The following is a 25,701-nucleotide window of genomic DNA, read 5'->3' as shown; positions in this document are numbered from 1 at the left end:
AAAAAAAAATAAAATCTGTAATATAAGAGTCTCCCAATTTAAAAGACCATGAAATATTATGAGGACAGATTCTGAAAGGTCAATCATGAAGGCAGGCCTTCTTTTTTCCTGCTCTCTATAACTCCTGATAGCTACTCTGGAAACAAAGTGCTGGAGCTTCAAAGCCCTGTAGGGTTCACTTTTACTCCTGTAGTTGGAAACCTTACATTGCATCACACTGCTGTGAACATGAAAACATTCAGTAAAAGTTGGCATAAAAGCAGTTAACAAATTGTGAATATTCCAACACCTGGTGAGTCTTTCAATCTGAGTACTGTTTTTTCTGAGCCAATGAAGTTATAATTTCCCCTGTTTCCATTCAGGATTATGCATAACCTATGTTACAGATTTGACCAAACTTTGGTAGAGAGATTAAGGGACAGATCCAGGATTTTTTACTCACTTACTTTAAATGCGTTTAACTGTATATCTTTTCTACTATAAGAAATAGACAATCACATGTAGGATTGTATGAGGTATGCAAGCCATTTAATTTGTGTTGGCTTAGATCCATTTTTAAACGTCTTCAATTACCAATGGAGATTAGGCTCTCTGCAGTCATTTGGAGACTTTTCATATATTAAGTACTATTTTATTACCTCCTTAGGACCTCTTCCAGTTTAAATACTCAACTTGTCAGGACCAGTAGACTTCAAAGGGACTCAAGTCTGGTCCCAAGACAACAAGCTAATTGTTACAATATCATTTACAATCAAAAACTGCAAATAATTGGACCATGATATTTTAAGCAAAGTCAATGAGTGCTATAGCACATAAAACAGTTAAAAGTATAGGTAAAAGAAAAGTGTTAAAAAATTTGGGGATGGTTTTGATTTAAGTCATTCCACTGAAATCTAACCAGCATCAACTCAAGCAACTACAATTAAAGTTTGTTTATAGTGTCTCAGTATTGTCCTTTAGATAACAGCAGTTAATTTAGATCTTTCACATTTAAGAGCTCCAGCTCAACCTCACTGTTGATTGTTGTCTTCAGATATTCTGGAGCCACGTGAAACACTTCCTCTGACATCACTGACAGATGTAAACTGATGTCTTTCTCTTTTTTCCTCTCTCCTCTTCATCCGCTTCCTCTTCTCGTGTGCTCTGTGATTGGTCCTCCGCCGACGCTGCCAGCCAATCAGCCTCCGCCTGCTCTGGAGGAAGGAATAAATGCAAGATGGCTCCTCATATAAAAACAGTCTTGTGGCTCGCCCTCAACGTGCGACTAAATATCTCTTTACACCTCGTCAGGCTGAAGTACTTGACCGCTAAGAGCTCCGAGGGGTAGCTCCAGCTGCACATTGATATGCGAGTGGTTCGTGAGGAGGAGACACCGCAGGGACAAAGAGGGAGCACTTTGAAGCCATGAATCGGCGCTGAAGTCGCTCCTCGGCGGACAGAGTTGGTGTGGCCACAAGCGGGAGCCCGGGCCTCGGCTAGCTTAGCGTTAGCCGCTAACTAGCTGATGACTTCATCTACTGTTCACTGGCGCGTTGGGAACGTTAAACGGCAAAGAGGGGTCCGTCCTCACATCACCGCTGGACCTTTGAATGCGGGGCGTGAAAGACCTTAAAAGCTCCGACCATGGCGGTATCAAGGTGAGTTTTACCCCCGCACTGTCTCTTCTGTGTGTCCGACTGTCATTTACAGTCGGCTAGCTAACCCTCTTTTGATTCGGCCAAGAGTGGCGCGGCGGGGGAGCAATGATAGCTGCTATGCTAACAAGCTGTGGCATTATGGCGTAACCTAGTCTCTACTCAGGGCTCGGGCTTGCAGGCCGGGGACAGACTGGCCTCAGGTTCAACTGCAGATGGAAAAAAAAAGTTTGACTACATTTCCAGTGTTTCGTGGTCCTCTACCGGGGCTTTGTAGTGACACACAGGCTAGGAAACGTGGCTCTGTCATGACGGCTCCGCTCAGCCAGTTTGCAAACATGAGATGCCGTCATAGGTTGCCCGTGGTCCCGGGTTCTGCACTGCTAAAGCTGGATAAGTTGCGACCACTCTTCGATGCTCAAACTAATACCCCAGTGCTGTATTATCTTTCTTACGTGGTCTGGTCGAGTGTTGTGATTGTTGTGATGATTCCACGTGGTGTCAGGGGTCTTCTTTTCCACAGCAAAGTGGACTTATCTGTAATTAGGCTGAAGTATTAGTGGTACCTGGGATCACGACCTGTCCATCTCTAATCTACTCCTCTTTATTAATAGACCTGTTTCTGACCTCGGGGCCAGACCACGATCGTTGAACAGGTTGCCTTGGTGCAAAGCCAAACAATTAATAATACATAATGGTTTTATCCATGCATGCACGCACTGCCATAACAGCTTCTGTCATCATTAACTTAAATCATAGTTAATTTAGAATAAAGTAGTCGCCGAACAGAGTCTAGTGAATCACTTTAATGCACACACGGTATAAAAATATGTATGAATGATAAAAACAGACTTAGATGCAGCAGTCTGCACATAAACGGTATACACAATTATTGAAAAGTGCACAAGAAAAGTGTTGTTGCATCAATCCCAGTTATTGCTCTCAAATATGGATATAAGTTCAGTTTTTTGTTTGTGTATTAATTTAGAATTTGACCAGAGTTATAATATACTCAAATAAATGTTTCACTTCTGTGTTTGTCCCGATTGGATTCAAAGTTTGACCGTTGTCCTTGAACAATTGACTATCAAATATTTGAAAAGAGCAATCGGAATGTTGGTTCAGTGCTGTGCAAACTGTGATCTGTAGGGTTTCCGTTGACCTTGTTGTATTGTTTTTGTCATCTGTCTTTAGACTTGATCGTTTGTTTATCCTGCTTGACACTGGAACAACACCAGTAACCAGGAAAGCAGCAGCCCAGCAGCTTGGAGAAGTGGTCAAACTCCACCCACATGAACTAAATACCCTCCTATCAAAGGTTTGTATTGCAGACACCCTTCTGTGAACAATCATTCACAAGCCTCCATATGACAATATCCTCCTGGGCGTTTGAAATATTTTGGGCGAAAAACTCCATAAGTAGTTTTACAAAGCAAGCTTTGCTTTGTGTTGACAGTTTTATTTTCTGTTTTTATTTCTTTAATAGGCCAGATACTTTCATGTGTGACATATTAAATCTATTTTCTGTCAATTACAAGGTCTTGACCTACCTAAGGAGTCCCAACTGGGATACTCGAATAGCGGCAGGACAAGCTGTTGAGGCCATTGTGAAGAATATTCCTGAGTGGAACCCGGCCCCCAAACCTAAAGAAGGTGGGTTTTCATTTAAATACTAAAGTATTGGAAGATGTTAATTGGCATTTAGTTTTCAGACCATTATAATATTATTCAAAAATATGACACATAACACTGGTCAGGTTGGTTTTCTCACCACAGTCAGAAAGAAATAAGGAGAAACAAATGCATTAACTAATGAAGTGAGCACTTTTTTTCCGAATGAATCCTTCAAAATTTTGTATGGGATCATATTTTGAGCTATACCAAATTATCAGTAAAACCAGTCACAACATATAGTGAATGTAGCTGTTCTCCTCCCTTAGCCATTTGACTGTTAGTAAAACCTTAGTTCAGTTTGAGGCCTATAGACAGCTCAGTGTCACAGTGTTCACAAGTCAGCTGACTGAGTTGCTGCAGTGACTTGTTTCCTCTCTCCCTCTCATGTAATTATTTTCTCTGACAGTTAACCTTTTCCAGACTTCAGACTTGTTGAGCTCACCATCAGATATTTTCCTGATTGACAGGTTTTCCACCTGGTTCATTATAACAGTATAGAGATCAGGAATAGCTATAAACCTGTATTCATCAATGAATTGCTCTTCTCTGTTCTGGCAGAACACATTACACCAGACTTCAGAAACTCCTCCATGATAAACTTGACTCATGATACTCACAAACATTCTTAAGGCTGATTAAATCACTATTGACAGACCTTAAAACAATAACCTAGCAGCATGATAAGCAACCCATAATGCAACACTCAAAAAAACAAATTAGTCCAAATACAAATCCTTTCTTCCTTAGCAGTCGAGTGTAATTTGTGTATGTTCATTTGGTTTATACACTCCAGAAATCCCTGTTGTACCTTGAGTTTAGTTGTGATGTCACTTGTGTTTTATTTTTCTATTGATAAGAGATTGATCTTGATGAAAGGGGAGGATGGAGCAAAAAGAGACAGTCAACTTGATCTGCATCATAACAAATAGTCTCTGATTCATAAAGTAGTCCGAGACATGAATGTGCAGCTTTGAGACTCGTGTTTGTTTCCCATAGAGTCTTGTGAAGACTTATCTCCAGAGGACACCTCTTGTGACCGGTTGAGTTTCTACCACTTCGACATCTCCCGCCTCCTCAAACATGGGGCCTCTCTGCTGGGATCTGCCGGGGCTGAGTTTGAGCTGCAAGATGACAAAGCTGGTTTGTGGTGTTTATCTTGTGTTTTTAGCAGAAGAAGCAGCCACACTGTTACACTTGACAAGCACAGAAAAGTTAAGCAAATTATTTTGTGGAGAGTGTAACCTGTGGAAAGGAACATTGTGAATTATTATAAATATAAGTGGAGGATGGTAATGGTTTTTGGCTTTTCTGTTTGGCTCACAGCTTTGGGTCTGTATTCTTCAATCTGTTAGTACTTACTTCATTGAGAGGATTCTGTCATGACTTTTGTTTGCTTAACAAACTTTGTGCACCAGATTTACTCCCACATCACTTCATACTCCTATTTAGTGAAACCTATAATTAACTGAGGACTCTAGATACATTTACCTTCTAAATGACCGTTGTTCGTACACACATTATTCTCATCGAACTACAATGTACTCTTCTTCCATTTTTCCACACTCTTAAGTTTTCCTATGATGTCATGTCTTTATCTTTAGGAGAGATGGACCCTAAAGAACGACTCACTCGCCAGAGGAAGCTTCTTCAGAAGAAGTTGGGTCTAGACATTGGTGCTGCTATTGGAATGAACACGGAGGAGCTGTTCAATGATGAGGACCTTGACGATACCTGTCAACAAAGTGAACTCAAAGCCCATGGAAGCAAAGCTACAGCTGGATCCAGCTCCTGCAACCATCTAGTAGGTCTAGCCTCTCAGCTTCGAGCGCATTTGTTTTAACAAGGTTCTTTGTACAAGCGGAAGCCTTGCAGGGTCTATAAAGTTTAAATTGGTAAAGGAGTTTTAAGGCCGGAAGTGTGTCTGTTGTCACTGTCAGCAGTGTGATGCTCAGTAGTGAGACTCTGAGGTCAAATCCTAACTCCTGGCCAACTTGAATTAGTAAAGCCAAGACGGGCCAGTTGTATCTTGTCTCACAATGACGGAGGCTGTTTCTGTGGAACTGTGAAGTTCAGAGTTACAGATTTTCAGCAGAATATGTTTTGTTGTTAAGATTTTGTTTTGCAGCACAAAGGCTTGTCCGACCAGGACAGCTGCTTAGAAAGCTGCATTATGCTCATGCCGATGGATTCATTTTCTCTTTGGCCTGACTGGCCTCACTCTCTATGGTGAATCAGTTTTTTTTTTACTCAAACCTTGTGGTTTATTTTGGTGCGTTTTTAATTTTTGTTGCTAGTTTCAGTGCAATATTGCATTATTTTTCTACCCCATTGGTATGTTAAATGGGCCGCAAATAATAACACTCAAAGTGTCTGACAAAGTGGATTTTAAAGACCTTCATTGACATGCTGCAGAAAGTTTTAAAACAGTTAAAATTCGATTATTAATACTAGGGGTGTAAGGATTCTCAAATTGTCCAAATGTCCACTGTTTCAGTTCCCGATACACAAAGACAGACCCGCAACACATCACCCTGCCCAAACCCACCTGCTGCCGAAACAGCAGGAGCAGCCATAGACTGTATATAAAAAGGGTGCAGCCTGTTGCGTGTGTGCATATGCATCCACCACAAATTTGGGACCACAACCCTCCGTAATATGAACCAACACACAGAAGTGACTAGTAGCTTCAGAGCAATAAGTGTGGCAGTCAGAGAGAATGTTTTACCTCTACGCGTTGTTGACACTCTGGAGCAGACACCTCGTCTCTAAAGTCGGACTCAGGAGGAAATCATTTGGTGGATTGTTTATTACTAATGCAGTTTCTCCTGGAGCTGCCGGCCAGCATATGCCACACTGACTGACCAACATGACCATCAACGCTTCCACAAGTGCCCTGTACATAATGTATATAGGAATGCAGTTGTTATTGAAGCAACATGGACACTTCCCTTTCACTTTCCTGAGTTGATTGTTTTATTAAATGGATTATTTTTGTTGCATCTGTTTTTCCTTGTCTGGATTGGATTGAACTGAACTATGTTGGGCTAGTGGGGGAGACTGAAATTGACTTTGTAAATATATTGGTTGAACTCTGAACGTTGCGACTGTGGAGTCACACACACTCGCAGCTTTCCTATTCTTTGGTCATTTTTGTTTACATAGTTCTGTGAAGTCAAGTCCAACATGTTCTTTAGTTGTCATCTCTTTACTGTTCCAATGTTGGTGCTTTAATCCAATTTAGAAATGTCCTCTCACTTTTTCTTAGCCACCCGCTACTGCTGCTGAGTTGATCGACTCAGAGTTCCGACCAGGCATGAGCAGTCGTCAGAAGAATAAGGCGAAGAGGATGGCTAAACTAGTGGCTAAACAACGATCATCCAGGGACATGGATCCAAATGAAAAGAGGTTAGATAATGCAAAAAAAAATGTTTATGATGGATGAAGAGTTTTTTTCCTAGGTAGAGTAGGTTATTCTGGGTTTTAATAAAAAATTCTAAAAACAGAAGGATCTTTTGTTTCTTGACCTAAAGTCAAATGCGGCTCCATCAGTTTTCAAGGCTTGGTATTATTTCATCTTGCCAGATCTGGGGCTTTATATGCAAAGTTGATGTTGTTCTAATAATAAAATGATTTCTTCTGTGATCTCTTTCTCCTATAGTAATGACAGTTTTGAAGGTGAACCTGAAGAGAAAAGAAGGAAAACGACAAACGTTATTGATCAACCGGCAACGGAGCATAAAGGCCTAATCGACAATGTTGCAGATAACTCCAGCCTTTTAGAAGAGGTAAGAAATAAAAAAAAAGCCAATTACCCATTTAATACAAGTTTTCAATGATGAATGAGTAACAAAAACAAGTTTAATTAGTGATAGATACCATTATGTGCTGACAGTTTATTCTATGCAAAGGCCGAGACCCTTAGAACCTGAAGCTGATAAATGTATTTACTGACCTGCTAATGATTGTTAATGTTAAAGCTTTGTGAATCTGTGTATCTTTCATCCCTTGTGTCTGACCTCATCACCCTGGTTCAATCAAGCAATATTTCACATTGACACATGCGAATATTCACTGGTTTATGCTGCAGGATAATGCTCTGTAAACTATGAATGGTATAAAAAAAGTAGTAGCCATGGGGGATGTCAATGGTGTTGCAGCTTTTGTAAGCAGTTCGTCTGGTTAACTTTTGCAACAGCTTTCACTGGTTACATTGATGTAGCACTTGTGTTGGCATCATAATGATGCTATCAGTCTTTCTGTTGCTGCTTCGGCTGAATTTTGTAACATGTTATTTGATCACATCCTCTAAATACATTTCACATGCACGCCGCTATCTTTAGTTGCATGTGTGAACCCACACAGTTGAGCTCTGAAATTGTATAATTGACAATATAATAGCTGTGGAAGTTGTCTTAAGCCGAAACTGTCTTGTTTTCTTTTGACACATTAGTGGCCTCTGGAGAGCTTCTGTGAGGAACTCTGCAATGACGTCTTCAATCCTTCATGGGAGGTAAAAATTGTTTAAATTGCATTATATCCTAAACACACATTTGTTTGTGGTTGTACAATAACTTACATGAGACTAGGGTTGCGAAATTCCGGGAATATTCAAAGCTGGAAACTTTCCATGGGAAAATACGGGAATATACGAGAATTAGCGGGAATAAACGGGAATAAAGTGTATTTACCTAGTCATTTACAGACATAAATATAAACATTTTGTTTTGTCATAGGCTGGTTTGAGCCCTGATGAAACTTTGGGCACCTGACTATATACTTCTGCGTCTTTGTGGCATTCTTACATAGGTCTTTGCCCAGTATTTGCAAATGTAAACAGCCTTTCCTTCTACATTGGCTGGGGTGAAATGTCTCCACACATGAGAGAGTGCACGTGGCATTGTTCTCTGGAATAAGATGAGTAAAAAGTTGGTAAAAACATTAAAGCAATGCCAGACATACAAATAGTTAGCCAAACAATTGAAATTTAAAAATCTTTAAAAATATTTTACAATTAATGGATAAATGACTAGAAATAGGCTAGATGAACAGATGAACAATCGTCAATCAGCATGCTTATATATTTCCCCAGTAATATCATCGAAACTTACCTGACTAGTCCTGCACACTACATCAGGCCTCAATAGCCCTGCTGTAGTGTGCAGGATGCTGGGAATTATCTCTGCATGTGATGGAGAAAGGCACAGTGGAGGGTTGAAATTCAACGTGCAGCTTGTGCTGCATTCCAAACATCTTTAAAATAGAGTTTGAATGATTTTTTTTATTGCTCAGCGTTTAATTAGTGCATTTTTTTTTTTTTATTCCCAAAATTCCCTAGCTTAACTTCCCAACGGAAAGGTCCTGGACACTTTCCGCCCCTTTGCAACTTTACATAAGACCATAAAATAAAAACAATCTAGCACTTTTGTATTTGACTGAAGGAAGATTTATGTAATGACTAATTGAATTGTATTTGGTTGTTTACAGATTCGTCATGGCGCAGGTACAGGTCTTCGAGAAATCCTAAAATCCCAGGGTGCAGGAGGTGGGAAGTTGGTGGGAAGCACTGTTGAACAGGTATTTCTTGTTCTCAGGATTTCAACGTCTTGTGTAGAATTAGAACACAGCCAGAAACGTCTATTGTTTTTGTTTCAGATGTTGCGGCAGCATCAGGAGTGGATAGAGGACCTTGTGATCCGGCTGCTCTGTGTCTTCGCTCTCGACCGCTTTGGGGATTTTGTATCTGATGAGGTAGGTATTTGAGAACCTTCTAATTTTCCTGTATGTTACATTTCCTAGAGAAACATTTACTCCTAAACACTTCGCCAACAACACAACTCAGCCCTCAACAACCACCAATCAATTTTCTAGCAACCTATGCACGTCCTAGGATATTTCAAGAAGTCATTGTTGACTGTCATCAACAATGCCTCATTTCAATGAAATGGTGACTGACTGACCTACAAGACCAATTTCATCAAGATGTATTGAAAAATAGTCAAACTAGTTATTCAGCTAACTTTGTATCATCCAACTCTGTTGCTCTGTGTTTTATTATTCATCCTATATCTCTCTCCCTATCCCAGGTGGTGGCTCCTGTCAGGGAGACATGTGCCCAGGCGCTTGGTGTGGCCCTTCGCCACATGAATGAAACTGGCGTTTCCATGACAGTGGACGTCCTGCTTAAGCTTCTAAAAGAAGACCAGTGGGAGGTCCGTCATGGAGGCCTGCTAGGAATCAAGTATGCCCTGGCTGTCCGACAGGTACCAGCTGTTTTCTTTGAAAATGATGAGATGTTAAATGAGTACAGCAGGGTTCTATAACATATTTGTTTGAGCGCCGTATGGTCATGAATACAAACTGTAGGGCAGACTGTGTGCATGGACGAAAAGTCTTCTTTTGGTCTGGCATCATATGTGCTTCTTGTGGAAAGATGTCACTGCAGAGGCCTTTCTGTCCCATCTCGTAGCCGTATACGGTGACATTCATCTGTCTCTTCCTCAGGACTTGATCTCTGTGTTACTGCCCCGGGTGCTCCCTGCCATCACTGTAGGCCTTCAGGACCTAGATGATGATGTCAGAGCTGTGGCTGCTGCAGCCCTCATCCCTGTGGTAGAAGGCTTGGTACAGCTACTGCCCAATAAGGTCAGAGAGGCAAAAACAAGCTTCCCTTAAAAATTGAGTTTTTAAGTCCCTGTTGAAGAGTTATTCATACTGTCCCCATTATGTCTTAATTTAGTCTTGAAATTTTGTTCCTCCCAGGTCCCCAATATAGTGAACACACTATGGGATGCTCTTTTAGACCTGGACGATCTCACTGCTTCCACCAACAGCATCATGACGTTGCTGTCCTCATTACTCACGTATCCACAGGTCCGGCAGAGCAGGTCAGTCTCTGAAGGCCACATACTAACTACTGCTGTCTCAAAATGATACCAAATGTTTTCTTGAATAAAGAGAGGTTAGTATAACAGAAGGACGCAGCCAGCTCACTTACCACACCACATTTTGTAATACTGGCGTAATCTTAAAAAGGAATATAATGTTTAAATGTAGTCTAGATACTAGATATCGTGAGACAAGTAAGTAAAATGTTTCCCGAAAGGAGAGAATTTCATTTATAATATAAATATAGGAGATGTGGTCAGATACATTTCTGACCTGCTTATTAGCTACAGCCTATTCAGATCCCTCAGATAATCAAGCATGTGTTTTACTTTAGCGTAAATATAATTTTAAACAATCTCATTTGTTTAATATTTTCTATCTGTAACTGTAGCACATATAGTCTATGGATATGGTATGACTTGTATTTTACACATAAAATAGAAGAGTTTCTGGTTTATAAGTCCAATGAAATGATATCAGCTGCTAGAGCACATTTATGCATGTTGCCAGCTTCTTCACACAGTAGATTTCAGCTCTACTCAGTATATTAACCCTACAGCTAAGGCAGATATTTGGTTACTGTTTGACATGTGGAATGTATTTTTACATAATGGGATAAATGTCCTAAACCTACATCCGGTTTCTCTAGAAACTCAATATTGGCCCATCTATTTTGTCATGTTGTATTGTTGTGTTCCACTTCCAATGCACCACTGAGCAGACATGTTCAAAACACAGTTAGATAAGCACTGACTTTTGAGTCTGAGTAGCAAAATGTAACCTTGTGATTATTTTGTTCAGATCCTTTTATTGTTTAATTGATTTATATTCATACACTGTTTTGTCCACTCTAGCATGCAGCAGTCATTAACAGTCCTGGTTCCTCGGGTTTGGCCGTTTTTGAGACACACTATATCATCAGTAAGACGTGCAGCACTGGAAACTCTTTTCACTCTGCTCTCTAAAGCTGACCAGGTAAATTTGATTGGGACCAAAAGGACGTTCGTATAAAATATAACAAATTATCTCCAATTTATAATCATCGTGTAAAAAATGTTTAGTGCACAGATTTAACTGTAGCTAATATTAGTTTTTCTGATAAAGTGGTGGGTTATGCATTTTGTTCTTCAGAGCTGTGCCATTTGGATCAACCCCATCCTACAAGACATGCTCCGGCACATGTTCCAGTCGTGTATACTGGAAAGCAATGAGGAAATCCTTGAACTGATCCAGAAGGTTTGCTTCCTCACCCACATTATAACTTTACTAGTAAAATGACCTAAAGAAGCAAAACAGACACTTCTTATGTACCATACACAGAACTCCATGCTGTACCCTGATGTGCACCTCCCCAAAAACAGAACTATGCGTCAAGGTGGCGCAGGAGCTTTTCGCAGTTCCAGCAGAAAGTGTTTATTGAATCTTACTCGGTTTTAGGGTCGTACAGACCATCTCCTCCTTACACCTTCTCTTCTACGTTGCAGTTCTTTAAGCAAAAGTAATTGCTCTACAACATCCATTAGCTCCAACTTAAAAACACTGGCTGTTGTTCTGAAGTAAACCAAGACGACAGAGAATTTCTAAATAAGCGAACCGGAAACTAGAAGAAACTCGAGCATAGACACTTTGAAGCGGTTCGGCTCCACGCCCACTAACGTTTCACTGGAGTAATTGCAGAGCCATTCGCACACAAACCTACAGCGTTGATTTAATGCCATTTCATGAATCAGCCTTAAGGCTTAACACTCTGTACAAAGTGCCTAATCCTCTGTCGTTAGCTCTTGACTAGGGAGAGGGGGGGGAACTAAAGGGAGAAAAAGGCAGAAACCTCAGGGAGAGTCGTAAGTGGGGATACCCCTCCAAGCACAGACAGCAGTGTCATAGATGCTGCATGTAAACAACTATTTAAAACACTCAAGACGGGGTCTAGCATAGATGGAAAGTGTATATTTTAAGTTTAAATACATTTTTTCCTTAAATTTCTTGTGTATGAATGACATTTTGTGTTTTGAGTTATTTGTTGACTGGGTATTGCTGTGTGCAGGTTTGGATGGAGCTGCTCTCTCAGGCCCCTCAACAGTACGTGGTTGCAGCCAGCTGTCCGTGGATGGGAGCCTGGCTGTGCCTCATGATGCAGGCCTCACACATGCCCATAGACGACAACATGCTGCTGGAAGTGAAAGCTCGCTCCAAGGTTGCACTCATTCTTTATTGCTATTATCATTCTCCATGTTCAGCTGGATTCATGTGTTTATAGTGTGTGCAGTTTTATGTCAGTAATATACATCCCATGGTAGGGGATCGTGTAACAGATTTTACCCACAAGGTCATGGAAACAATGCAAATGTCTTTCAGTCACAGTTCATCTGAAGAGACTTAGAAATCTCAAAAGTCAGAGGACACAGAAATGCAGCGGAGATATGGCATTCAAACAACAAGTAACTTTATAGCCAGTTTGTTTAATAAGGTGTGGCTGAATGCTGAGATGGCATTAAACCGAGTTATGGAAACAGTTTTACTTTCCATGTTCCAACGACTCAACATGTTTGTATATAAAACAAGGAGAAGCATGTTTTTAATGCCTGATGGAAATCGGCTGCCTGATATTTTGCCATGCTAAATTTGTGATGAAAATAAAACGATGTGTACTTCAATTCAACTGTAATAATGAATTTTTGTGCTGATGCAGCTGGATAAGGCTGGTTCAAAGGCACGTCAGGGGACCATTCAGGTGAAGGAGACGGTCCAGGAGTACATAGCAGGCGCAGAGACAGTGACCGATGACTCAGTGACGAGGGACTATGTGGTGATACGAGCTCGTCTCATGTCTGCCAAGTAAGTTTCATTGTTCCATTAAAAAGAAAACGTTCAGATATTTGGTGAAACTTACTTAATCTCAAGGAAAAACATGAATTACCAGATGCATTGTTGTTAAATATTATAACAGCACTGATTTTGTTTCCCTGCTCTCTTTGTATCTCTGTTATGCAGATTGCTGGGGGCTTTGTGTAGGTGTATCTGTGACCCTCAGCTCAACGCTGCATCTCAGGAGATCCGACCAGCTGAGTCTTTAGGCCAGCTGTTGCTCTTCCATCTCAACTCCAAGTCAGCACTGCAGCGTATAGCTGTGGCTCTGGTGCTCTGCGAGTGGTCTACACTGCAGAAGGTGAACAGTTTGGCCACTGAGTTTGTTTGTTGTGGGAATGATTAAAAAAAATAAAGACCTTTTCGGATGTGAGCAGAATCATGTGTTTAAAGGCCAAATATCTCTTTGCATCTTTCCAATTTCTCTCAGGATTGTCAGGTGGTGTCATCCATGGTGCAGCCTCGTCTTCTCGCCATTCTTTCTGAGCAGTTGTACTACGACGAAATTGCCATCCCCTTCACGCGTATGCAGAATGAGTGCAAGCAGCTCATTGGATTATTCGCTGAATCCAACATAGACCTTCAAGAACGCCTCAATTGTAGTGTTTTCACCATTGACCAAGCCAATGAACTGGTGAGTCATACACATGCACTAACTTTATTTGATTTTTTTTTAACAGGCATGTGAACCTATAAACGTTCCCTCGTCAATAAGTACCATTCTAGTATGCATGTTAAGGGGATGTGAAGACTGAAGTGTAGCGCCTCTGAAATATCGTCCAACAGTAAAAGCTTAGTCTTTTCACACAAAGTATTTTTCTAAGCTCCTAAGTATATTTATCTATTGTGCAATAAAAATCGTCATGCCCCGAAACATTGCGCACGCAGTCTGCTGCCTTTTTTTTTTTTTCTATTCATTCCAAAAATTCACAATAGGCGATTTAAGTGGAGCTTCTGGTCTCTCACATCTTTACAAAAGAAAATGAAAATATCAAGTCTATTCAAACCTGAGAAGCTGCCAGGAAGGAGGAGAATTTCATCTTATCAAGGTGCTGCAAAACTATCCTCAAGTCTATTTCAGGATGCCAGTGGTTTAGTTTGATATGCTACCATTATTGAGACATGAATTAAAAATTCATTGCTCTGAACCAGTTGATCCTGAACATGTCAAACAGCTCACTGAAATGCCTTAGAGCATGTGAAAAATGCAGCAAAACACCTGAAAACATGATTGACACGTCATGAAGCTTGTATTTATATTAAAATTTCGGGATAAAGACTTAAAGCGCAAAATAGACTGAAATTACACATTAAGGGGAACATATTTACATGGGAAGACTACTAGTAAAATTACTTTGCAACTAAATCTATCACATTTAGCTGTCATAGTATTCTGCTGCATCCCTGACAAGTTTTCAAATGGCCTCACTGTAATTTGTTTTCCAAGTTGTAATTCCCTGCACTGACAGCTCTGGTATTAATGACTTGGTACCCAGCTGATTCTCGGCTCCAAAGGTTAATGGATATTTCCCTCTGTAACAGATCGCTCTCTTTCCAGTCACTCACTTCCTCCTCTCGCTTGTTCCCTAGGTAACCACCATCTTTACAGAGTCAACAGCAGGTCTGAATGTGCAGTCCAAACAGTGGCAGGCGCTGGACGGTAAACGTCAACAGGCTCAGGCAACGGTGACGGAGACCAGCACAGAATGGCAAGAGCTGCATCTGCGCGTCCACATGTTCACGGCCTGCGCAGTGATTAACCTGCAAGTGCTTCCTGACAAGCTGAATCCTCTGGTCAGGCCTTTAATGGAGGTCATCAAGCGAGAGGAGAACACCCTGATTCAGGGTTACACTGCTTCTTTCATAGCCAAGCTATTACAGCAGTGTGCTGGACGCGCACCGTGCCCCAACCCCAAGATCATCAAGAACCTCTGTGCGTCAGCCTGCGTGGACTCTGCAGTCACACCCTCATCTGCCTGCCCTGTACCCCCCACACAGGAAAATGCCAAAGGTAAGAGCTGTTGATGCTTGGGGATATTTAAAGTCATTTTACCCAACATGTTGACTGTGCTCGCATGCTGCTGGCTATTTTTATCTATTATTTCTCATGCTGTCAGTCAGTGGTTTGGAGAAAGACTGCATGCATCATATGGTCAACAAGACCCGTGGCATCATCACTCTGTACCGTCACCAAAGAGCAGCATTTGCCATCACTAGTAAGAGAGGACCAGCCCCTAAAGCCCCAAAGGCCCCCTCCACAGAGCTTCCTCCTGGCAGCACCATCAGTTCTGATAATGATGAGGTAACAGAGGAATTGCCCAACAAACATTTGCCTCACATTTATCTTTTATTCACTACAGGTTGTGTTCAATCCTTTTTTTCCCCTATTCATTTGTTCTTTTTAGAGCAGGAAGCCATTTCTCATCCAGAGAAGAGGGGCCGAGTTCTCCCTAACAACTGTTGCCAAGCACTTCAGTGCAGACCTCACCAAGTCTCTTCCGTACCTCTGGGACAACACAGTGGGACCACTGAGGACAGTGGTGACTGAAGATCACTGCATTGGTATGCTGATTGGGTTAATTTGATTTTTTTCTTTTCTTTTTATCAACAGGGATGTCTAGCTTTTAACGTGTTTTTTCCAACATGGCAGCCTCCAGCAGTACACTTTCAATGTGTTTTGTAAAAAGCTCAAATACTCTGTTAATTAGCTTGTAGACCTCTGCTCTTTTTGATTTAAATGTAGCATTTTAGAATAAAAATTCATATTAAAACTGTAGTTGTCTTGAAATCATAGAAAGCAGTTTATTTTACTAAGATGCCCCACTTGTTTGGCTAATGAACAGCCCATACAGGTTTAATGTTATGAATAATTATTGTAAATCTTTTTGGGCTCATGAGTGTTATTTTGACAAAGTCTCAAGGTAATCTGTTGAAATTTGGCACACTTTATCTTGGACCACCCAAATTCTAAGGTCATGGTGATTTCTGAAAAAAAAAAGATTGCTGACTGCTATTTCTAGTTTTATCCATCTATAAAGCTTTGTTCCAGATAATAACTGGTTTCTTATATTTTTTTACTGCAGCCTGGCCTCTTTGTTTGAAGTTTACCAGTATCTTGTGGCGGATAATCTGAGTTTATCGTTACTAAGTCTTCTCTTGTACATTGACAAAGACACTGTTGAATTTGACACTGAAGAAACACACAACTGCCCAAGAATCATTTAGTGGCCAAGTGTCAAATTATTTTGAACCCCTGTAATTTGAGTACAGTATGTTTTTTTTAAATGGCTTTAACGTTCACACAGTTGTTTCTATATTGACATAAACTGAGTGATTGTATGTAGTCTTGTTATCTCAGTGGCCATGTTCCACTGAATCACTGTGCGTCTCTTGTGTGTTCTAGATAGGCAGGTCCAGCTGGAGAGGGGAGACGCTGCAGCCCAGGAACTGGTCAATTCTCTGCAGGTTCTGGAGGTCATTGCTGGCGCCATGGCTTCTGAACTGAAACCTTTGGTATGAATCTGTACTGCTCTCTCACGTCTGCTTGATCACTTACAAGGGCAGTTAAAAACACACTTAGCAGCAGGAGAAAAGTGATGAGCCTTTATTAAATGTATTTTTCTCTCTTCATGCCGTTCTGCAGCTGCTGCAGCACCTACCAGATCTGTTCACCTGCCTGCAGCATCCATACACAGCTGTGCGTCACATGGCCGCACGCTGTGTGGGCGTGCTTAGTAAGCTGGCAATGTTGGAGACCATGAACAGTTTCCTCGAGTGTGTCCTGCCCTGGTTAGCTGCTATCGACGACTGTACCAAACAGGAGGGAGCCATCGAGGCTCTAGCCTGTATCCTTCACACAGTGACTTCTACTCTAATCTTCAGATTCCACTCTCCCTATTTAATACCTAGAATGAAAGGCTGTAATCTTTAAAAGTATAAAAATAATGCTGTTTAAAAACAAAATAATTCGGATCGAAGAGCAGCCAGGATTTGAATTATCTTTTCCATACAAAACTTTCCTTGACCGACGTTGAACCAGGTGTCATGGAGCAGCTGGATGTGGACATCGTACCTTACATTGTGCTGCTGGTTGTCCCAGTTCTGGGCCGAATGAGCGACCCCAGTGATAGTATTCGTTTTATGGCCACCCAGTGCTTTGCCACACTCATCCGACTACTGCCACTGGAGGTAGGATCAGTCAAACCGAAGATTTTAAGCAAACAAAAGAGATCATTATCTCGTTGTCATCAAGTGCTTTACTTCTGACTGTAATCTTTTTTCCTCTTGTCTACCAGGCAGGTATACCAGACCCTCCAGCCATGTCTGCTGACCTCATCCGCCAGAAAGCCAGAGAACGCCACTTCCTCGAGCAACTGTTAGATGGGAGAAAGTTGGAGAACTATAAGATCCCTGTGCCCATTAAGGCTGAGCTCAGGAAGTACCAGCAGGTGAGTGTCTGGTTTCTGCGTTCACTGCATCTCTGTGAAACCCCTTCAAGCAGCAGATGAAAGATTCACCCCCTGTGTTTTTACACATTTAAACAACTTGTGGAACAATGAAGTGTTTTGATCCGACCTGCCTCTACACCTCGAGCGTGAACGTTTTTCTGCCAGATTCAGGAATCGCTGTAAGAGCTGCAGGCCGGCGATGTAGACACCCAGATGGTGATGAGAAATGGGTTTCCTGACAGAGTAGATTTAAAGGTGGAGATGGGGTGTGTCTATAAATGGTGGTTGTTGGCAGCTCTGCTGAGCTCAGCCATCCATCTCTTTAATGGAGCATTGCAGAAATCCACTTAAAATGCTGTTACCATTGTTACAGCTGTTGGGCAACACAACGATGCTTGGTTTTCAACAACTCTACCATAACTGATGTAGGAGAAAATGTCATTGTGAAACCCATTGCATTTTAAAATGAATAGGCTACTTTTTATTTCAGTTGTGTGTTGGTGTTTTCAGTGTTGTTCTGTCTCATCCTGCAGGACGGAGTGAACTGGCTGTCCTTCCTGAACAAGTACAAGCTGCACGGGATCCTGTGTGATGACATGGGGCTTGGAAAAACGCTGCAGTCAATTTGCATTCTGGCAGGAGATCACTACCTCAGGTACACAGTCCAAACGGCTCCATTTGTGTTGCTACTGTGTGACTTTAAATTGTACAGCATCAGCCAGTGACTCGTCACCTGTCACTGAATGACATATCGAACCATTTAGTTTGTACTTTGTACTATTTTTATTTAATGTAGAAACTGAAAACATAGACACAATCCATATCTCTATAGCTGCTTTCAGACATGAAATAACTCAGGGTTTATTGTGTAAGTATTTTTTGCAGTTCATGTCTGAAAATGGTTCATAAGATGACTTTAAATTATATTTAAAAAGATTTAAACTACAAAATCTAAGCTTATGTTAAACAACAGTTTGTAAAAGTGTTGTATAAGATGCTTTTCACTTATTAAAATGCCAGGTACAGCAATGTCAAAGATTGCACAAAGCAGAGTTTGAAATTCAACAGACATTTGTCCCAGTTCTGATGTAGTGGTCTGATTCCATGTTCATTTGTCATTTTCATTTGTCATTTTCATAGTGTTGTGTAGATAGACTTGACTCAGCCTACTGTGTGTGTAATATTCTATTCAGGGCTCAGGAATATGCCAAGACTTCGGCTGCAGACTGCAGCCCCATGCCCTCCCTGGTGGTTTGTCCTCCCACACTGACTGGCCACTGGGTGGATGAAGTGGGCAAGTTCTGCAGCAAAGAATACCTCAACCCTCTGCACTACACTGGGCCTCCTACTGAACGAATGCGGTAAGGATTAGTCAGTTTACTGCAAGACAATGATTCATGTGCCCACAGCTAATCTTATGTAATAAAGACTGGGTTCATTATTATATAATAAATATGTTTGTCATTAGTGCACATTCAATTCATTAAGCTTACATCCACCTAATGGAAGTCATGAAAATCTACTTTTTAGGTTGCAACACCAAGTGAAGAAACACAATCTTGTGATTGCCTCTTACGATGTGGTGCGAAATGACATCGACTTTTTCCGGTGAGTGCTGTTCCAGCAATAATATGCGTTTATGTTTATGTGTTTGAGAAGTGGGTGTCCCTTTCTAAAACCCTTTTCATAATTTTCAGAAATATCAAGTTTAATTACTGTATTCTTGATGAGGGTCATGTCATCAAGAATGGGAAAACCAAACTTTCCAAAGCCATCAAGCAGTTGGCCGCCAACTTCCGAATCATCTTGTCAGGAACTCCCATTCAGGTGAGAAGCCGTCTTAGATCTTGAATGAAATTTAGCCTTTGGAATTGAGGTTATTTTATTGTATTTTTCTCGTCAAATCATTAATATCATGTTGTCCTGCCCTTTTACCCTCAGAACAACGTCTTAGAGCTCTGGTCATTGTTCGACTTCCTCATGCCTGGGTTCCTTGGAACAGAACGGCAGTTTGCTGCACGTTATGGTAAACCCATCCTGGCGAGCCGTGATGCCAAAAGTTCCTCACGGGAGCAGGAGGCAGGTGAGTCAGCTCTCCGAAAACACTGACATGTTTTTTCCTTCCACTGTTACAGTTCCTTATATCCCATATTAAGTTGAGGATATTAACTGTGGTTGATGTTGGTTGCTCCCTCCAGGTGTGCTGGCCATGGAGGCTCTACATCGACAGGTGCTGCCCTTCCTGCTGAGGAGGATGAAGGTGGACGTCCTCCAGGACCTTCCTCCCAAAATCATTCAGGACTATTATTGCAACCTGAGTCCTTTACAGGTACTTGTTTCCCTGCACTATCTAATGGCCACAGGCAAACAGTTGGTCTGTCATTATAAACACATTAACACTGTGACTACTGCTTTTCGTTGCTATTGGTTGTAGTTATATTGAAGTGTAAGAACCTGGTATGTTTCCTCGCCACCTGCAGGTTCAGCTGTATGAAGACTTTGCAAAGTCTCGAGCCAAGGCCAGTGTGGAGGACACCATCACTGTGGCCTCTACAGAAGAGGAGGAAAAGCCCAAACTGAAGGCCACAGGCCACGTCTTCCAGGTGCCCAGTTCTATTCTGTTATTCTGTTATTCTGTTTCCTTGAGGTCTTAGAAATGTGTTGAATTTATTTTCCTCTTCTTTCTTTGTGCACAAGACAAACATAACAGGGACAAACTCATTTAAAAAAACTGATTCATAGTCTAACTAGAGGCCAAAACCCATTGGGCTGCCTTTTTGTTGTGTGTGTGTGTGTGTATATATATATATATATATATATATATATATATATATATATATATATATATATATATATATATATATATATATATATATATATATATATATATATATATATATATATATATATTATCCTGCGTTTCTACATGTTTCAGGCGCTGCAGTACCTGCGGAAGCTGTGTAACCACCCCAGCTTGGTCTTGACGCCTCAGCATCCAGAGTACAAACGCATCAGTGAGCAGTTGGCGGATCAAAACTCCAGCCTGCGGGACATTCAGCACGCGCCCAAACTCTCTGCTCTCAAACAGGTAATGTGCAGGGAAGTGTGTGCTGAGATCAGCCAGTAACTAAGACTAAACGCAGTCTCTGGTGATGAGGTTTAATAATGTGTTTGTGAAGGAGACATTCCCGACCAATGAGAGTTTCTGTTGATGGTTTGCTGATCAACTCTCTTCACTCTTCTTCAGTTGTTGTTGGACTGTGGTCTCGGTTGTGGAGGAGGAGCAGAGGGGGGCACTGAATCGGTGGTGGCCCAGCATCGTGTGCTCATTTTCTGTCAGCTGAAGAGCATGCTGGACATTGTGGAGCAAGACCTGCTGAAATCCAAACTGCCGTCAATCACCTACCTGAGGCTGGACGGCAGCGTGCAGGCCGGCTTGCGCCACTCGATTGTTTCCAGGTCAGTGGATTGATTACTACAGTCTGTTGTCTTTTATTGTGAATGTGAGAATCCACTTATGATAAATTCTTGTCCTTTTCTCATTTCCCCTCAGGTTTAATAATGACCCATCCATTGACGTGCTGCTGCTGACCACACATGTTGGGGGTCTCGGTCTGAACCTGACGGGTGCTGACACTGTGGTGTTTGTAGAACACGACTGGAACCCCATGAGGGACCTGCAGGCCATGGACCGTGCACATAGGATAGGACAGGTAGACACATGTAGCTTATTACAGGTTACACACCACTACACGCCAGCAGTGATCACTATTGTTGAACATTAACGCTACGGGCTGTGTTCTCCACAACATGGAAATCTTTAGTTTTAATTTTGCACGAAGGTGATACTGAATCCAAGATGCAGCTGCACAGCAGGAAGCAACTTGTTCATCAGGGTTTCCTTGCTGCATTATTAAACACCATCTTTAAACAGCGTTGGATTGTGTGACATCGCTGCTCTTGTTTGAAACCAGCTATGCAAAATGAACCAAATTAAACCGACAAGAGAAGGCCGACTGTCCCACTCAGTACATTGTGTCCGTTTTTGCAGAAACGGGTCGTGAACGTGTACAGGCTGATCACCCGGGGAACTCTGGAGGAGAAGATAATGGGTCTGCAGAAATTCAAGATAAGCATCGCCAACACCATCATCAGCCAGGAAAACTCCAGCTTGCAGAGCATGGGCACCGACCAGCTCCTCAACCTCTTCAGTCTCGACAAGGTGAGACCTCAGTGTGTTTTGTGTCGGATATGAAGACTCGACAGATGTCAGGGAGCTAAAATCTGAGTATGTGATGAATTTACAAATGAGACCAACATTGAACTGCAAACACCCTGGTCATCTTAGTTCACTCAGCTTGGCTGTGGGTACGACTATGGAGGCCATCTCTTCCTGTAGTTAATATCCAGGGTTTTTCTCTACTCTCCTACTTTACCTTATCTTCCATTTTGGGGAAGTGAAAATAATTGTGGGTCTGTGGTATTCCTCTATCTGTTGCACTTGACAGGTCTTAAATCTCTTCATTATGGTTTTAAAAGTCTTAACTTAAACATAGGGAAAAATGTTATGTAGTTTCTTTGCTGTGCTAAAGGCTTTGGAAAGTGACTGGAGGTGGGGAAATGTCTTCATTCTTAGATGCATCGCGGTGCAGACATGGACATAAATCTTTTCTGCTATGTTCATTTCTTTTAGTAATTTCCCACCACTGCATAATTATAACCACCGCTGCTTTAGGATCAGGACAGACTAACATTAAAGGTCTGGTCGTCTTTTACCTTGTCAGAGTCTCCTGTCTGCGTGTCCTCACTCTCCGGCTGACCTGACTTGAACATCTTCATCATCAAGTTCTATATAATATAATACAATACTGAAATAATTGTTAAGATTCCTCAGGTACAATCACAAATTCCTCAGATACAATCACAAAAAACATTGATTTGTAGATAACTTTGAGTACATGGTTATTAAGTTCATTTGTTGTCAGTATTCCTCAAAAACCTGTTTGTTAAACTTTATTTGAACTTACCCGTGCAATGAGTTAAACACAGGTCTCCCACTGGCTTTATTTGGCTATAAATTTATAAATATAGATGGTTTTCAGATAATGTTATGTCATTATCCAGATAATGGACTCCCCTGACTGAAAGTGCTTTGACAAAATATAATTTCTGCAGATCTCACTATTTAGAGCAAGATGATCCAACAGAAGCCTGTTAGCTCACATTCCTACCTGATCCCGACATGCAGGCCTCTGCTCGCAGGATTTTACAACACATCATGTTTGGCTGAACTTCTGTGTTTTTATAAATGTGTTTCAGGATGAGAAGGGTGAGCAGGTGCCGTCGACCTCAGGGAAGAACTCCATGAAGTCGGTCGTGGACGGCCTGGGAGAGCTATGGGACCAGCAGCAGTACGACACAGAGTACAACCTGGACAGCTTCATGCACTCCCTGCAGTAGCAGTCCACGCAGCCTCCGTGTGCAGACCAAGCAGGACCTGGTCAGAGCCAGAGGCGAAACCCCACTGGTGCGGTCACCTGCCCCAAACCCACAGTTACACCTTCAAAATGCCATGAGGAGTCACTCATGGTAACCGTTGCAGTACATGTCCCAGAGCAATAACAAAACACAGCCAAAATAAGAACTAAATCCTCATGTAAGTGCACATATATATATACTGTCAGTCAGTGTTAAAGCACTTTCTTCTTCTGACCTCCCATAATTCCTTCAAAGCCTTTACAAAACTACAAACCGAATCTACAGTATGATGACGATGTACTGTTAACGACAAATGTCTTCAGTGTTAGTTAACAGCAGCCTCAGCGCTGTCCAGTGACCTTCCTCTGCTCTTAATGTGCATTATACTTATATTTTACAGTTACAGCACCAGGTGCTACGCTCACAACCCTCTGCCCTCCTTGTATGTTGCATTGCCAGAGTACAGTGTTAACAGCTCCAGACTCCATTACCCAGCTGCCCCTCTGCCCCATCACAGAGTCTTAAAGCACCGCTGCACCCACACGCTCCTGTCAACACCTGGGTATGGCAAAAGGAAACTGAGTGCTGGCACCAAGCTCAACGGAGGAACCACACTTCATCGGTTTACTGGCTTTTTATAGCCCCACTGGAGCTTGACATAATGATTCCCTTCCTCCAGGTGGCGTTATTTTTTACTATGTCAGGAGAATCCATTCTCATGACCTGTGGCCATCAGGCTTCAGTGGACAAATGATGCGTGTTGACCAGTGTAAAAAAAGAAGAGAGAAATGACGTGGGAGAGTGCTGGACTTGATCAGCGTTGCAGAGACTGAAGCTGGTACCTGAAACTTGTCACAAGTATTTTAAAAGAATAATAGACTTGTACATATTTCTGTAATTGCTGCTTTTTGTTTATGATCGTGGAATTGTAATAAATTCTACAAACCTTTGAACTACATCTTATTTTTTTTACATTATTGGCCAGCAGATGGTGTGGTTATACATCAAAGAGTAATATTTAGATAAGAATGAACCTAAATTCAAGCAAACCTCAGTTTCCTCTGACATTAGCTTATATATTTAAGGATCATTTACATAAATGTGTTGCTGCAAATCAAAACTTGTTCTCTGCTTGTGGCCAGCAGAACAAGATCTGCTTTAATCCAATTTTTGCAATATATAGAATTGTATTGAGGCAATTTGATGGCTTGGATCTTTTTTTAATTTTTAAGTAATGTAAGAGTTTTTAATTTGGAAACTTGACCTTTCTATCAGCCACTGAAACGGCCTCATGTGGATCTCAATCTGAATGGGGAAAATAAATCCATTGTAGAGATAGATGAATACAAGTACACTTATTTCTGGTGGTGTAACGCAGAGTTAGTCCAGCACAGAGATGGGAGAGGATGCCATGCAAAAGACGACAAGGTTCCACAGCGTCATACAACTACGTTTAATCAGGTTTTGCTCATTAGTACAGAAAAATTAGAAATGAAAATGGGGACTGCAAAGTCTGAAGCATTAGCAGCATCAAGCTCCATGTTTCCAAATAAACGTCAGACCACCAGAGGTCCGAGTCAACAGTCTAAAAAGCCTCGCCGAGATAGAACCAGTGTTAAAGAGTCAGGAAATAAAAACCAGAGAAAATAAAAGCACAGATGCCTCATTTAAAAAAAGAAAGAAAATCCCAAGTGGCGGGATGTTTGATTTGAAATAAAGAAAAGCACATTACCAGTCTTTTTTTCATCTAGTTTGAGATCACAACATGATAAGACCTACAGTGTTTACCTACCCACAGAACGCCCATGAAGCATAAGTGAATACACAGTATACTATCCAAGTCTACTTACATGAAATACATACGTTTATCTATAGAGAGGAATATAGAAAATGGTTGCCATCATCCAAATCATGATCGTTTTCAGTTGCACATACACTTAAGCTTTATATTTCAGGTATGAATGAGAGAAAAGTAAAATAAAAGGCCAGGAGATGGATAAAGACAGATTGTTAATAATACTGAGGAGAGCAGAAGAAGAAGTGAGGGACTAGTAGTCACGTTAGTGGTGGTTGGTGGCGGCTAACGTCAGCGGTTGAAACTGTGAGATAAAGGTCAGCCACTAATACCACTCTCACATGAGCAGTGGAGTCGTCAGGATGAAGATAAAATACCACAGAATCCGCAAGAATTTAAGAAAATTGGTTATTCGGGGAAATATGTTTATTACCGAGAGTTGCATGAGAGTATCAACACCATTCATGTCTTCATTAAGGCCTGAAGCCAGTTAGCTTAGCTAGTTAGCTTAGCCACTTAGCATGGATTAGCATAATTACTGGAGACAGCTAGCCTGGTTTGGTTAACGGTTTACAAAACTTGCAGAGCAGCACGTCATAACTCACTGATAAAAGCTTTACAAAACACTGAAGTGTACGACGATACGTAGATTAATTGTTCTCTGACAAAACTCCAGGAAGTCACGGCCCTCTGCCAAAGAAACGCTCGTAAACATTGTCCTCCATTTTAAAGTGTGATCTTACACGTTAGAAGTTAACAAAACTTCCCCAGCATCTCAACTCCCTGATAAATAAATAAAAAAGTCAAGCCTAAAATAATATATTATGCTGCTCGTTCTCAGAAAAAAACTAGTTCTCTGACTAAAAAAGTCTAGCAATGGTCCAGACCATTATTGTCCAACGTGTCATGTCATCCTGTGTTT

The 25,701-nt window shown here is 41.4% G+C and overlaps 1 protein-coding gene across 1 annotated transcript; it reads left to right on the top strand.

The window, feature by feature from the left end:
• Positions 1-1,226: 1,226 nt before the first annotated feature.
• btaf1 (BTAF1 RNA polymerase II, B-TFIID transcription factor-associated) lies at positions 1,227-23,937 on the top strand. The gene is made up of 38 exons (XM_062400903.1): positions 1,227-1,637; positions 2,829-2,952; positions 3,173-3,287; positions 4,305-4,448; positions 4,910-5,109; positions 6,574-6,713; positions 6,967-7,093; positions 7,759-7,818; positions 8,793-8,882; positions 8,961-9,056; positions 9,392-9,568; positions 9,810-9,950; positions 10,068-10,192; positions 11,048-11,168; positions 11,325-11,429; positions 12,238-12,387; positions 12,883-13,028; positions 13,185-13,359; positions 13,489-13,692; positions 14,649-15,069; positions 15,176-15,360; positions 15,464-15,620; positions 16,462-16,571; positions 16,702-16,903; positions 17,098-17,246; positions 17,354-17,506; positions 18,040-18,161; positions 18,700-18,867; positions 19,037-19,114; positions 19,204-19,333; positions 19,448-19,589; positions 19,705-19,835; positions 19,987-20,109; positions 20,442-20,594; positions 20,754-20,965; positions 21,060-21,219; positions 21,558-21,728; positions 22,826-23,937. Exons 1-38 carry the CDS (start codon positions 1,624-1,626, stop codon positions 22,964-22,966), a joined length of 5,562 nt encoding a protein of 1,853 aa, XP_062256887.1. The 5' UTR covers positions 1,227-1,623; the 3' UTR covers positions 22,967-23,937.
• The last annotated feature ends 1,764 nt before the right edge of the window (positions 23,938-25,701 follow it).

This window comes from Platichthys flesus, chromosome 12 (genome assembly GCF_949316205.1).
Source record: "Platichthys flesus chromosome 12, fPlaFle2.1, whole genome shotgun sequence".
Taxonomy (NCBI): Eukaryota; Metazoa; Chordata; class Actinopteri; order Pleuronectiformes; family Pleuronectidae; genus Platichthys; species Platichthys flesus.
This window is presented reverse-complemented; position numbering and strand designations above follow the sequence as displayed.